The sequence below is a fragment of the Monodon monoceros genome, unplaced genomic scaffold, assembly GCF_005190385.1.
Source record: "Monodon monoceros isolate NGI ecotype Baffin Bay Population unplaced genomic scaffold, NGI_Narwhal_1 Super_Scaffold_19, whole genome shotgun sequence".
Lineage (NCBI taxonomy): Eukaryota > Metazoa > Chordata > Mammalia > Artiodactyla > Monodontidae > Monodon > Monodon monoceros.
Window position 1 is genome coordinate 35007414 of NW_021703775.1, and position 14177 is coordinate 35021590.

At 35.5% G+C, this 14177-nt stretch overlaps 1 protein-coding gene across 6 annotated transcripts in view; it reads left to right on the forward strand.

Annotated features, from left to right (window-relative positions):
* Window positions 1–14177, forward strand: part of VPS54 (VPS54 subunit of GARP complex) — a 111048-nt gene that overhangs the window by 81926 nt on the left and 14945 nt on the right. For all 6 annotated transcript variants that reach the window (XR_003794842.1, XR_003794843.1, XM_029231503.1 and 3 more), the window contains 6 exons: window positions 2197–2302; window positions 3200–3287; window positions 3869–3990; window positions 4099–4179; window positions 11005–11112; window positions 13022–13116. Coding sequence is in view for 4 of the 6 variants with exons in the window: in XM_029231503.1 (XP_029087336.1) it covers window positions 2197–2302; window positions 3200–3287; window positions 3869–3990; window positions 4099–4179; window positions 11005–11112; window positions 13022–13116 (600 nt within the window). In the remaining 2 variants the exon portion in view is untranslated. The remainder of the gene's footprint in view (window positions 1–2196; window positions 2303–3199; window positions 3288–3868; window positions 3991–4098; window positions 4180–11004; window positions 11113–13021; window positions 13117–14177) is intronic.

A 14177-nucleotide genomic window follows, 5' to 3' on the forward strand; every position in this document is an offset into this window, starting at 1 on the left:
AAGTGTCTCAAGCTCTTTCTTTTTTTCCTGCAACTTTTTTAGTGTGTAGTATACAGCATAGTAGTTGAAGTTGTGAATCAGACTGCTTAGGTTTGAGTCCCAGCAGCTCTGTTACTTTGTGGCCTTGGGCAAGTTACTCTGTGCGCCTCAGTTTCCTTATTTATAAAACAAAATGTGGACAATAGTACTATACTTAGAATTATTGTGAAATTAAACAGGTAATTCATGTAAAGAATCTAGCACAGTTCTAGTACCTAACAAGAAGTTGATAGTTGTTGGTAGTTATTTCCATTATCATCATTTGTCATTAGGTCTTTTACCAAAAACAGTATTTCAAATTCAAGTTAACTAAGAAAAATATAAATTCCAGTGTTGTTTGTCTAGTACTATATGCCTTTTATTAAATAGGTAGTTAAGATAATATCTTCACATACTTTAATTTTAATAACACTTCATAGTTTAAATATTTTCATATATATGATCTCATTTGATCTCTACAACCATGTTGTACAATAGACATTTCAGGGATTATTGTTCCCTTTCTACGGTTAAGAGAATTGGAGCTTAGAAGTTTAAGTAGTTAATATAAAATTACCAAAATGGAGCCAGAATAATTAGAATAAAAATCTAGCTCCCAATATCTATACCAGAATTCTTTTTCACTTCTTTGTTTCTTGTCACTAAGTAAGTCTTTTCTGAAACAGCCATCCCTTCCAGGAAGAATGAATGATCCTCTCTTTGTAACTCTCTGTGCCTCTCTCAGGGCACTTTCTGGTTAGTCTCTGAATTCCTCAAAGATGGGGATCATATCTTACCACTTTAATTTTTCTTAGCAGCTAATAAGCACTCAAATAGTGTGTATAGAATTTATGCTTTTTCTCAACCTGTATATCATCCAAAACTCTGAAGTGCACCCATTGTAAGGTAAAGCTTCCATTCCTTTCTTCTCTGGAGTTCTTTTCCATTTCTGGTGGGACAGAGCTTTTCTCAACCTCCCTATAATCTTAGTCCTTCAATATAATCATGATTTCTTTCCTTAATTACCCATTGCAGTTGACCCTCTATATCCATGGGTTCCACATCCAACCAACCAGGGTGCAGAACCCGTGGATATAGAGGGAAGACTTTACTACGCCATTTTATATAAAGGACTTGAGCATGCATGGTTTTTGGTATCCACGTGATGTCCTGGAACCAATCCCCTGTGGATACTGAGGAAGGACTGTGTCTTATTACTCTTCCCTTGCTTGATGGAAATGGTCCCCTCTAGCTATCTGGCTTTCTTGCTCTTTAGGCAAAGAGGCTTCTGCCAAAAAACGGAACTCCCTGGCTAAAGGTGGAGTATTATATCTTCAGAGAGAAAATTACAAAAGATAAGCAATGGACTCCTGCCCAGTAAAGCAGACTCTAGAACGATGCATGGAGAGTAATATATGGTCTGACAATTAAGCTGTTATAAAGGCTAGATACTCGTCTTCTTGAATCACTGCTCTCTTCAGACTTTCATAAAACATTAGTTTACATGGATCACTCATTTCTGAGGATCTCGTTGAATTTAGATGTGCTGTAATGAATGGCTCTTTCTCCCTTAGTTTCAACCTTATTTAACCTCCCAGTAGTGCCTCTTTTCAGCTTATGACATGTCCTGATAATGAGCTGATAACTTTCTCATCTTTGGAGAAGCTTTTGTGATTTACCAATAAACTTCTTAGAAGGTATATTGTTCTTAGAAGCCACAGTTTATCTTTCATCTCACTAAGAAAATCTAGACTAGGTTCCCTTCATTAATTCAACATTTATGAGGACCTACTACGTAATCAGAAACACTGGTTAAGCTTTTTTCAGTGTTTCTAAATTGGCCAAGGAATGGGATACCTGCCTTATGGAAGAGACTTATCTTAGTGTGACTTGTCACACAGAGAGTAATGTGCTCACAACACAAAATTTAAGGAGGTACCCTTTCTCAGTGTCATGCAAGTGATTACCTTGCAATTGCACAACCCTGAAATTGAGTGCCTCCTTAATTTTACACTCTAGGGATTTTCTGTTGCCTTACCCTAAGTCCCTACTCTGTTGCACTTATAGGTAAAACACATAATTTAACAGTTACCAAGATCAATATTGATTTTTATATGCCAAATCAGTTTGATTTTTCTTGTTTTGAGTGTCTACTGGGTCATCTTTCTTTTTTTGTAGAACCGTATTGCTGTTGATAAGAATTATCCTTGAATATTGCCAGTGTGTGGATAATATCCCATCTGTTACTACTGACATGCTCACTCGTCTATCAGATTTATTGAAGGTGTGTATGATTTCACTCCTATGGAAAAAATAGTTGGAAGAAGTAATTCATTAGGACATGAGTAATCTTCCAACTCTAAGACATTTCGAGGTTAAGCTATCTTTAAGACATTAATTTTGTGACATTTGATTGTGGTTGAACACAACATGTTATTTGAAGGAGGCCACCTGCTTCCTTCTCACTCCACATTTAGTGATTCCTCATTACACCCATAGAGTTGTTAATGATATCGGAGACAGGAGATGATTTGTTCGTTAGGTGCTGAACATGACTGAGGCCACTTAGGTCAAAAAACCTGGACTGGTTTCAAATGTGCATGGAAGGAATTCACTGAACTTTACAAAATTCATCTCACTAAGGTTAGAGATTTTTCTTAAATCATTATTTCAGAACCATTGATGTAAAATGAAACTGTGGTGATAGTATTATTCAGCCATTTCATATTAACAGATATTTTAAACTGCTAGCCTAGAGAAAAGGCTTTATTTTTTTCAAATACCTAATCTGTCAATTAATTCTGTCCCAAAATTAAGTTGTCATATTTTAGTCCAGAAAGATTTTGTTACCCTTTCGAAAGTAGGACTATCCAATTAGAATGACTGAAACAACTAGTTTTGTGAATGCCAATTAAAGATTAATTTCTGAACAATTGATTTTTAGAATTTTTCAACTTTTTCCCTACCAGACTGTAAATATTATCATTTGGGAACACCCCTTGCCTTTTTTTTTTTTTTTTTTGTCATTACATAAACAGATCCTAATTGCTCCTAGTAGAAAAACTCATTTGGTCCTTCAATGAGAGGAAAGAGGAATGTATTTTTAGAATTAACACATTGCCAGCATATAAAGAATAATTTTTAATAAATTGTTGGGTTTTTTTTTTTCTTCCTTTGTTAGTACTTCAATTCAAGAAGTTGCCAGTTAGTTCTTGGAGCTGGTGCACTGCAAGTTGTTGGACTAAAAACAATAACTACAAAAAATTTGGGTATGGATTTTTGCATTTAATTCACATGCTGAGGCATTACAGTGATGTCACTATACTTATGTTTCATTATACCTGATGTTTTTATGCCTCTAACTAAAGCCTCTAAAAGTAGCAATGTCACTTTCTTATGTATTGCCATAACTGAAAAATAACTTCTGGAGAAATGTTATGAGGAATTTTCACTCCAATAAATATAAGTTACTAGAAAGTTGCACTATTGTAAAAAAATGTTAAAATGTAATATGTATGAAGTACGTATGTATATATGGGGTGAAAGGTATCTGAATGTCAGAAGAGACTCAGTTGTCCCGTTAGCTTCCTCATGCCAGTACTGCTCACAACTTGAGTCCATTGGAAAAGCAGCATCATTCATTACATCATTCAGTACCAACTGATTTTCTTAAACAAAAAATATGAAATATGTTGCTTTCTGTTACTGTGTTCTTCATTTATGTAATAAACTGGGGTCTGTATAAAATTAATTGATATCTTTTACATAATTTGATAGGTAATTAAATACCTTAAATACCAGCTAATACCTTTTTTTTTCTCCATGATATGTCTACCTCCCGGATCTTCAGCTCTTTCTTCACGCTGTTTGCAGTTAATCGTGCACTACATTCCTGTGATCAGGGCTCATTTTGAAGCTCGACTGCAGCCTAAGCAGTATAGTATGCTTAGGCATTTTGATCATATCACTAAGGTACCTTTCCATGTATTTTCTACTGGAGTTTCATAAATTTAACTCTGTAATTGTTAAGTATTTTAGATGTGTCCCAGGGACTTTAAAATATAACGTTTCTCATTACAGGACTACCATGACCACATAGCTGAAATATCATCTAAGCTTGTGGCGATAATGGATAGCTTATTTGACAAGCTGTTATCTAAGGTAATAATTTACGGAAATTATTAGGCTTTGCTTGAAAGCGTTGTGACTTTTCACAGTTGTCTAACAAATCAAAATTGTTCTGGGTTTAGGGAAAAACTCAAATGTTCAGATCACCCAAATAGGTGATATTCATTTCCTAAGGGACTTGGGGGTAGGGGTGGGGGAAGATGATTTCAAGGATGATAGAAACCCTATATAGAAGTAATTTTATATTAGCTGCATTGAAAATTATGTATCTTCAAAGCATATTTTAGTCTGAAAGCCTTCCAGAGACAGAATTGAGAAAATAAACATTAAATTATTTGTAGTAAAGTGTGTTATTTTATTTTCCAGGCCAAGAAGGCAGAGCCTGAGGTGCTCTCTTATTTCCGTCATAGATACTCAATTTCAGTACTTGTTTCTTACTTGCTTCCCACTCCACATAGGTCATTAAAAGGAGAACTGTTTTCCAAAAAATTCTTAATTGCACTGGGAGGGTACCTTCAGAAGAATGTCACTTAATCAGCCCTAGTCACTTTTGCCCTATCCCTCACTCTTTCCTTTCCCTAAATTATTCAGTACATGTCTTAGAGAGAAAGCAGAAATCTCATACCTTGAAAGTTTGAAGGTTTATTTAGTTTATACTTTTGCCCCAGAGTATTTTTAGAGTAATCTTATAAAGCAAGACCCTTTGATATGCCTTTCCTTCTACTTGGATCCTTCAGATTCTGAGATGGCAAGAGCAGCAGGCACATAAAAATTATAAAAAGGCAAGATAAAGTGGTGCCCATTCACACCCAAATCTTTGAAGTTGACAGTGAGAAGGAGTGATTGGGAAACAAGATTGCATTTGTTTAATGTTAAGTTCTCAAACATTTTGATCATAGGACCCCCTTTACATTCTTAAGAATAATTGAGGACCCCAAAGAGCTTTTTTAATGCAAATATACTTATCAGTAAGTACCATATTAGAAATTAAAACTAAAAAAAAATTTTAAACACAAGAATACATAAACACACATTTGATTAGCCTTCAGAATGACATCACAGGTCATCTAAAAATCCCCACCATTCAATCATGAGAGACTGCAAGTGAATAATACTAATATTATTATTATTATGAAAATGGTTTTTACCTCACATATTCCCTGAAAGAGCCTCTGACTCCCAGGTGTTCCCACACCACACTTTGAGAACCTCTGACGTAGTTAGTATATAGTATAGATGTTTTATGCTTTTAAGAAGCTTAAGGAATTTATAGTTATGTGCAAACATACCTATGTTATGTTATGCCTTCTAAGTTTCTAGTTTTGTATGGAGAAAAATTATTGGTTAGAAATTCTCTATTTTCTTCATGGTTGCCAAGTACAAGCTAAATGCAAAAGCAGTTCTATTCCACCAGTTTCCTTTTTGATACATGACATTCTTCTGTGTACCAAAAGTCAATGAATAATGCACTGTGACCCTCAAGAAGTTTATCATCTAACAAGGCAGAGGACTTAACACCTAATAATGTAGAGTAAGGTAAATGTTAAATAGTGAAACTAGTAATAAGCTGGGGAATAGAATGAAGCAAAACCAAAAAAGTGTTGGTACTCTTAAAACCTTGACTTTTTTCTATCATGTTGGTCATCCAAAGTCTATGAACAAGAATTGGGACTATGGCTAGACTTTTTCCTGTGACAATTCATTGCATTCTTTTTTCTCTCTTTCTTTCTTTTTGGTAAAGAAAAATAAAATTATTTAATGAGCTTCCCATATATTTATCACCTATATTTATCAGTCATTAACATTTTTCTTTTTTTGCTAAAATATTTTATAGTTAATTTGAGGCACTGTAATATTTCATCCCTAAATACTTGGGTGTATATTTCTAAAAACTAGGGAGGGATACTTTTTTTTTTTTTTTTTTTTTGGGAGGGATACTTTTTTATATAATCACACTACTATATCACACCTAACAAAATTACATATTGCATTTGGTTGTTATGTCTCTTAACTTTTTTATAAATTTCAAACACCTCCCTCCCCATTTTTTATGTCATTTTTTTTAATGTCAAGAGTATGCCTAGACGTTTGCAACTTAGCGTTTTCTCTGCTACCTTCCTCACTGATGACTTTTCCTGTTACCCTGACATGTTACATTTTCCCTGTATTATCAAGTCTCTCTTTTCACTCCCTGCCCTACTTGCTTCCATGGGTTGCCCAGGAGTTTGGCCCTGTTTTTAATTCACACCAAAATAGCAGACAGTGTTTGATTTGGGTTAGTCTCTCAATTTTTAGCTTTTCATTTTCTTATCAGGAATTTAATTTGGGGAAAGAAGAATAACACAGTAATAAAATATACGCTGATTATAAGAAGCTAATAAACAAGGGTACCTTTCCTTGGGTAGAGTGAAACATTAACATCTAATTGTACTACTGGCTAGACTAATGTCTAGCCACCATTCATTCATTCATTGAGTTAAATCGTGTTAGGTTAACAGTGATACACAAGGGTGAAGAAGTCTTTGATCTTGTCCTCATATAGTAAAATATCTAGTAGGATAATTATATCAATAACTATAACAGGAGGTAGATTAAAGTATCGTAAGTAAGGAATCGGTTCAGTGCTATTGGAGCTTTTAATGTTTTGAAAGAGATGGTTGTTAGCTGGGGAGGGAGATCTGGGAAAGCTTTATGGATGAGGCATGCATATAAGTTTTGCTTTTAAAGATAGATACAATTAGAGCAAATGAAGTTGAGGCAAAGAGATACTCTGAGGTAACAGCATGAACAGACATGTTGGTAGGAATCCTAAGAAGGAAGTTTAGTGTTGGGTTTTGGAGTCAGGTAGACCTAAATTCAAATTCCATTGTTTGTCACACATTAGTCACTGAAGAACCTTGGGCAAATTATTAATCTCCTTAAGCCTCGGTTCCTATCTCTAAATGAGGATAATAATAAAGCCTCATAAACTTGTAGTGAAGATTTATGAGATAATATATGTGGAGCACTTTTTTTCTATCATGTATCTGACTATAGCCAGTTCCAATAAATGTTGACTGCTAATGCTTTTGCTGTTGTTATTAATAACAAAGGTAAGTAATTCCATTTAGCTAATGTATTAGGGTGGGTAAACCCAGGAGTGGGAGATATGTTGGAAAGATAGTGGAAAGCTTTGCTATCAGTGGAAAGCTAAGCAATTTAAGGCAAGTTTATGGAGGTATAATTTACATTCAGTAAAATTCATCCTTTCTAAGTATATAATTTGATGGATGTTAACATGTATATGTAGTAGAACTACCACAATCAAGATATAGAACAATTCCATCACTGTTGGCATTTTTGCAGTTAATCCTTTTCCCGACATCCCCAAACCATGACAACCACTGATCTGATTTTCTTCCATATAGTTTTGCCTTTTCCAGAATATCCTATAAGTGGAATTATACAGAATGTAACCTTTTGTCCCAGGTTCCTTTCATTTAGCCCAGCGCTTTTGAAATTCATGGATGTTATAGCAGGTGTTAATGGCTTGTTCATTGTTATTATAGAGTGATATCGATTGTATGGATGTACTACTATTTGTTTATCCATTCATCAATTGATAGATATTTGGGTTTTCTCCAGTTTCTGGCTGTTATAAATAATGCCACTATATACATTCATGGGCACATCTTTGTGTGGACATGTGTTTTCATTTCTTTTGTGTAAATACCTTGGAATATATTGATGGTGGCATGGAAATGTAAAACTGCCAAATTATTTTCCAAAGTGACTATACAATTTTATATTCTACTTGTGATGTACAAGAGCTCTAGGTACTCTTTATCTTCACCAGCACCTTCTGTTGTCTCTCTGTTTTTTAATGTTAGTTTTCTAGTAGGTCTGTATTGAGTGATATCTCATTGTGGTTTTAATTTATATAATGACGAATATGTTGAGTATCTTTTCATGTGTTAGTTTGCCATCCATACTTTTTCTCTGGAAAAATGTTCAAATTTTTTTTGCTCATTTTAAAAATTGGGTTATCTTCTTACTGAGTTTTAAGAGTTCTTTAAGAAAAGAGTTCTTTATATATCCTAGATACAAGTTCTTTATCAAGTAATTATTTTCTCCCAGTCTATGGCTTACCTTTTCATTTTCTTAAGTGTCTTAAAAAGAGCAGTTTTTAACTTTGGTGAACTCCGGTTTATCAGTTTTTTCTTTTATTATTCATGCTTCTTGTGTCTTATCCCAATAACTTTTTGTCACCCAAGTTACAAAGATAATTTCCAGTGTTTTCTTCTAGAAGCACTATTGTTTTAGGTTTTATATATAAGTCCATGGTCCATTTTTAGTTGATTTTTTTATATAGTGTGGAATAAAGAAGTACAGTATCAAGTTTAAGTGATTGAAGAAACGTGTGGTGAAGGTCAGATGGAAAGGATAGTATCTTGAGGGAAAGCAGTGATGAAGAAAGGTTTTGGGGGTGTGCTAGTTTCCTGGGGCTGCCATAACAGATTCCCACAGACTGAGTGGCTTATAACACAAAAATTTATTCTCTTGTAGTTCTGGAGGATAGAGTGTCCCTAGACCATGCTCCCTCTGAAGGCTCTAAGAATCCTTCCCTGCCCCTTTCTAGCTTCAGGTGGTTGCTATCAGTTGTTGGCATTACTTGGCTTGTAGATGCATCACTTCAATCTCTGCCTCTGTCTTCACGTGGTCATCTTCCCTCTGTGTGTCTCTGTGTCTAAATTTCCCTCTCCTTTCTTTTATAAAAACACCAGTCAGTAGATTTAGGACCCACTCTAATCCACTATGACCTTATGAAGCTCTAAGTGAACATGAATTTGGAGAAGATATTATTCAACCCAGGACAGGGGGATAGTTAAGGGGATATTACCACAGTAGGATACTAAAATAAAAAAGACAATAACAAGTGTTGGTGAGGATATGGAGAAATTGGAACCCTTATATGCTGCTGGGTGGGATTGTAAAGTGGTACAGCCACTGTGGAAAACATTTTGACATTTCCTCAAAAGGTTGAACATGGAGTTACCATATGATCCAGTAATTCCACTTCTGGGTATATACCCAAGAGAATTGATTACATTTGTCTACACAGAAATCTGTACATGAATGTTCATGGCATTATTATTCATAATAGCCAAAAAGTAGAAATAACCCAAATGTCCATTAATTGCTGATTGGATAAACTATGGTATATTCATGCAATGGAATATCATGCAGCCATAAAAAAGATGAGGTACTGACACATGCTGCAACATGGATGAACCTTGAAAGCATGCTAAGTGAAAGAAGCCAGTCACAAAAAGCCACAGATTGTATGATTCCATTTCCAGAGAGTAGTAGTTGCCAGGGGCTGAGGGGAGGGGGGAACGGGGTGTGCCTGCTAATGGGTATGGGGTTTCTTCTTGGGGTGATGAAAATGTTTGGGAATTAGTTGTGATGGTTGTATAAGAGTTTACTAAAAAAAGTTAATTGTACACTTTAAAGGGGTGAATTTTATGGTATGTGAATTATATCTTAAAGCTGTTATTAATAAAAAAGATAAGGGGATGTTTGATATAACTCTAAGCTGAAGAGAGACAAACCCTTGAGTGGTCACGACTTTGCTTGGTCCAGTCACACGGTGACTTCCACATGGTTCTGCTGCAGCAGTATATTGGAACTCATCATTTTAATAAACTATATAAGATTAGTGCATCTAAAATATAATTATTTAGCCCAAATTTGTCTTATAAATGAAAATGATATATAATTTAAGCTGTGAATTCTAAAATGTGGGCTAAAAGACGATTATCTAAATCATATCAGTGTACTGTTCCAGATGTAAGAATAGTAAGTGAATTTACCTAATTTAAAATTTTCCGTATAGATCATTGAAAAAGTCTTCTCTTTATTATTATTATTACTATTTTAAATTTATTTATTTTATTTATTATTTTTGGCTACATTGGGTCTTCATTGCTACGCTCAGGCTTTCTCTAGTTGTGGCGAGCAGGAGCTACTCTTCGTTGCGGTGCACGGGCTTCTCATTGTGGTGGCTCCTCTTATTGCCGGGCATGGGCTCTAGGCGTGTGGGCTTCAGTAGTTGTGGCACATGGACTCTAGAGCGCAGGCTCAGTAGTTGTGGTGCACGGGCTGCTCCATGGCATGTGGGATCTTCCCGGACCAGGGCTCGAACCTGTGTCCCCTGCATTGGCAGGCAGAGTCTTAACCACTGTGCCACCAGGGAAGCCTGAAAAAGTCTTCTCTTAACCTTAGGGTAAATATGATTACTATATTGGCCCACCTACCAAGAAAAAGAACATTTTAATTCTACCAGTTATATTGATTTCAGATATGATCATGTTGAACACATTCTTAAAATCATGTTTAAAAAATAATCTTTTAATTTGGAGGGCCTACTTTAATGATTCATTATTGTATATTAAGCCACAATAGTAGCTAACATTTTTTGAGTACCTACTTGGTATCAAGCACTGGTTTGGGTTCTCATGAGCCATCTTTTAAAATCCTCACAGCATGCCCTTTGAGATATAGAGAAATATCTCACCCAATATAGAGAAGTAACTCACCCCATCTCACATAGCTAAGAATTTTAAGAGTTGGGATTTGAACCCAAGCAGTCCATCTTAAGAAGGGAAGCCACCTATGTTCTTAGCCACTATATTATGCTGGTTCTCTCAAAATAGATTAAGGTTTTTAATGAAAAGTTTTTGAGATTTGCATGAGTAGCACAGATCACAGTTGAAGAGTTAGATGTGTAGGGGCAGAAAATATATGTTTTAGGGAACAGTGGGGACAATATGCAATCCAGAGGACATGAATATAATTTTCATTATTTTTCCCTGCCAGTATGAAGTGAAAGCTCCCGTTCCTTCTGCCTGTTTCAGGAATATTTGTAAGCAAATGGCAAAAATGCATGAAGCTATATTTGATCTCCTTCCAGAAGAACAAACACAAGTGAGTAGTAATTCCTAAAACTATTATATATAACATAATATGCATGCAGAATTGGAGTGTTTTTATTATGTACTTTTGGCACAGTTAAGCTTAGTTCATATTCCAGTATGATTATTGTTATTTTTTCCAGTTGTTATATTGACTTGATTTCAAAGTGCTCCTTGCCCTGACAGGCCAGAGCAATAGTAGCTTTGCTGTGTAGTCAGCCATTCTAAAAAGCAGATTTTCATTTGTTCATTGGGTCATCAGAGGTCCCAGATTCTACTGACATCATTTATTACATTATTAGTTTGAAAATCAGGATTAGCATTTATCAGTGAATAGTAGAATATGTTACTCACTGTGATTATAATCCAAATTGGATAGGGGAGGAATTAGTGATGGACTTAATAATGAGATGACATATAAAGTAACTCAATCAATATGCCTTAACATTAATATTTGTTAGATCAGCATAAGTGATGTGTAGTAGGCACGGATCAGGAAAAATAGCAAAATGGGTAGTCTTTGGCACCTCTTACTTTTGAAGTATCCACCCCCTGTCTCTACTGTCTTCCCTACACTATTATCAGAGTTCTCTTCACTTTTTGGTGACATTCCTACCCGTGACTTCCCTCGATTCCCTCGCCTAGTACTTTAAAGTTTCCAGTACTTCTTTTCTGCTGGTCTTCTTTTACCCACCTTAGTTTGTTCCCTTTATACCAGGTGATCTCATTCAAGCCTAATTGTAGAATGATATAAGTAGTACAAAACTAGTTGTTACATGACTAATGATCTTAGTTTTCACTGGGATTTTTGCTATTTAGACAAGTTTCTTATAAATATTTCAGCTTGACTCGAATTGGTTGAGTGCTTGGAAATGGTATTTGGGAGCAGAGAGTAGCTTTTTCAGTGTCTCTTCCCTGCTCTTGCGCCTGCTGGTCTCCTTTCCCATGCCACCTCAGACTTCCATCCTATACTAGCTATTACCACTTTTTCATGCTTCCCTAAGTTTTCATTAATCATACCATCTTTATGATTAAATATCATCCAGCGCCTTTGGGGCTCTCTGAGGACTGAGGAGGAGCCTTGAGATGTGGAGCACCCACTAGGGTCTCTTCTTCCTTTCTCAGTCTTCCTAGCCAAGCCATCCTTTTCATTCCACATGTAAGATCCCCCACCTCTGACATTCTGACCTTCTGGATTTGCCATTTGAGTTCTAATTCTAGAACAAGGCTTAGCCAGGTCCAGGAGCTGGGTATATAGGTATTTCATGTATTTTTATCTGACAAGGGAACTCTTGTCAAGCTGGGCACAAATTATAGATTTAGGTCATTATTGTCACTTGAGTACGAGTAATTCCAGAAAACTTTTCCATAGATGACTTTATATTTTTTTTTCCCATGGGAAATATATTTCACAAAATTGTTTCCATAGATTAATTGTATATAATTTCAGGTCAGGCATTTCCCAAAGAAGTATTGCATTAAAAATCTGCATGTGAAGCAATAAAATACTTCCAAGTAATTGGGAAGGATAACGGTAGCCTTGCCTTTACCATTGTGACTTTTTTCTCTATCAAGTTCCTAGTTAATATCGATACATTGCAGAATTCTCCGTCTCTTTTTATTCTTTTCACCTGTATGGTTGATCCCATTTACACATGCCAGAGGATTTCTACTAAGGGGCAAAAGGCAGTGATAAGTCATATCACTAAAATAAGTACTACTGAAAAGAGCAAAAAGAGCTTTTATCCAACTAAGGAGACAAACTATACTGAAATAGCAATTAAATACTTTCAGAGGAGCATTTTAAAAGTATATGCCAAAGCAAAAGGTTTTAAAAATTTTTCTGCAAATAATAGTGATTACTTACTTATGTCTTCTATGTCAATAGAGCTTTAAGAAACTGAGTTTTATTTCTTTTCCAGATGTTATTTTTAAGAATTAATGCAAGTTACAAACTCCACTTGAAAAAGCAATTGTCTCACTTAAATGTGATAAATGATGGAGGACCTCAAAATGGGTATGTTTTCAATATGTTTTTACCCCATACTCCCATATTGAACTGTTTGATTGGTTTTTATTCATTATGCTGTCCTTTTCCACTATAATCTTGCCAGGGCCCCAGACTGTAAAATCAGCAGACTTTTGCCTTTTTTTTCCCTCTGTGGAGGTGATGTATATCTATATCTATATCTATCTATCTGTGTTAAAGCGTTTTATAGATGGTGAATTAGTTAACTGACCTTATATGTCCATTTTGAGGCAGCGTACATTAGTAGCACCTCCTTAAGTCACCCAGTAGTCTTCACCTATCCAGACAGAACTCAAAGTCCTACTTTGTATGACCGTGAGAAAGTCACTTAACCTCTGTGCCTTATTTATCAAATGAGAACCATAAAATCTGCCTTAATTCCTTCACAGGGTTACAAAAAATAAGTGTATACATATTTTATTGTAAGCCGTTGAACAAATTATATGTATTATTGGCGAAATAGATTTAGAATCAGAAAATGGGTTAAGTTCTGCCACTTACTAGCTCTATAACTGGGCAAATCACTTACCCTGAGTCTTAATATTCTTAGATTTTAAAATAGGGACGATAAAAAGTCCTGTCACAGAATTTTTGTTAAGAGCAATGTAGATAAAGATATGGGTTTAAAGATTATACAAAGTGCAAAGCGCTGATCATGTAGGTACACCTTTATATGATTTCTGTAGTGTGTTACCTGTTCCATGGATTTTTAAGAATATTTTGTTCCCTTTTAAAGGAATTTTAGGCTTAAGTTTCAAACTTATAGGAACAAACGTAAAAAACATCTTTTGGAGTCAGAAGTTGGCCCTACCCTTAAAAGAAGTACAGCTGACCCTTGAGCAAGAGGGGGATGGGGTGGGGGTTGGAGGTGCCAACCCTCCAGCAGTTGACAATCTGAGTATAACTTAGGGAGCTGGCCCTCCATATACAGGGCTCCTCTGTATCAACAATTCCACATCCACAGATTCAACCAGCTGCAGATCATGTAATGCTCTAGTATTTACTGTTTTTAAAAATCTGCGTATAAGTGGACCCACGCAGTTCAAACC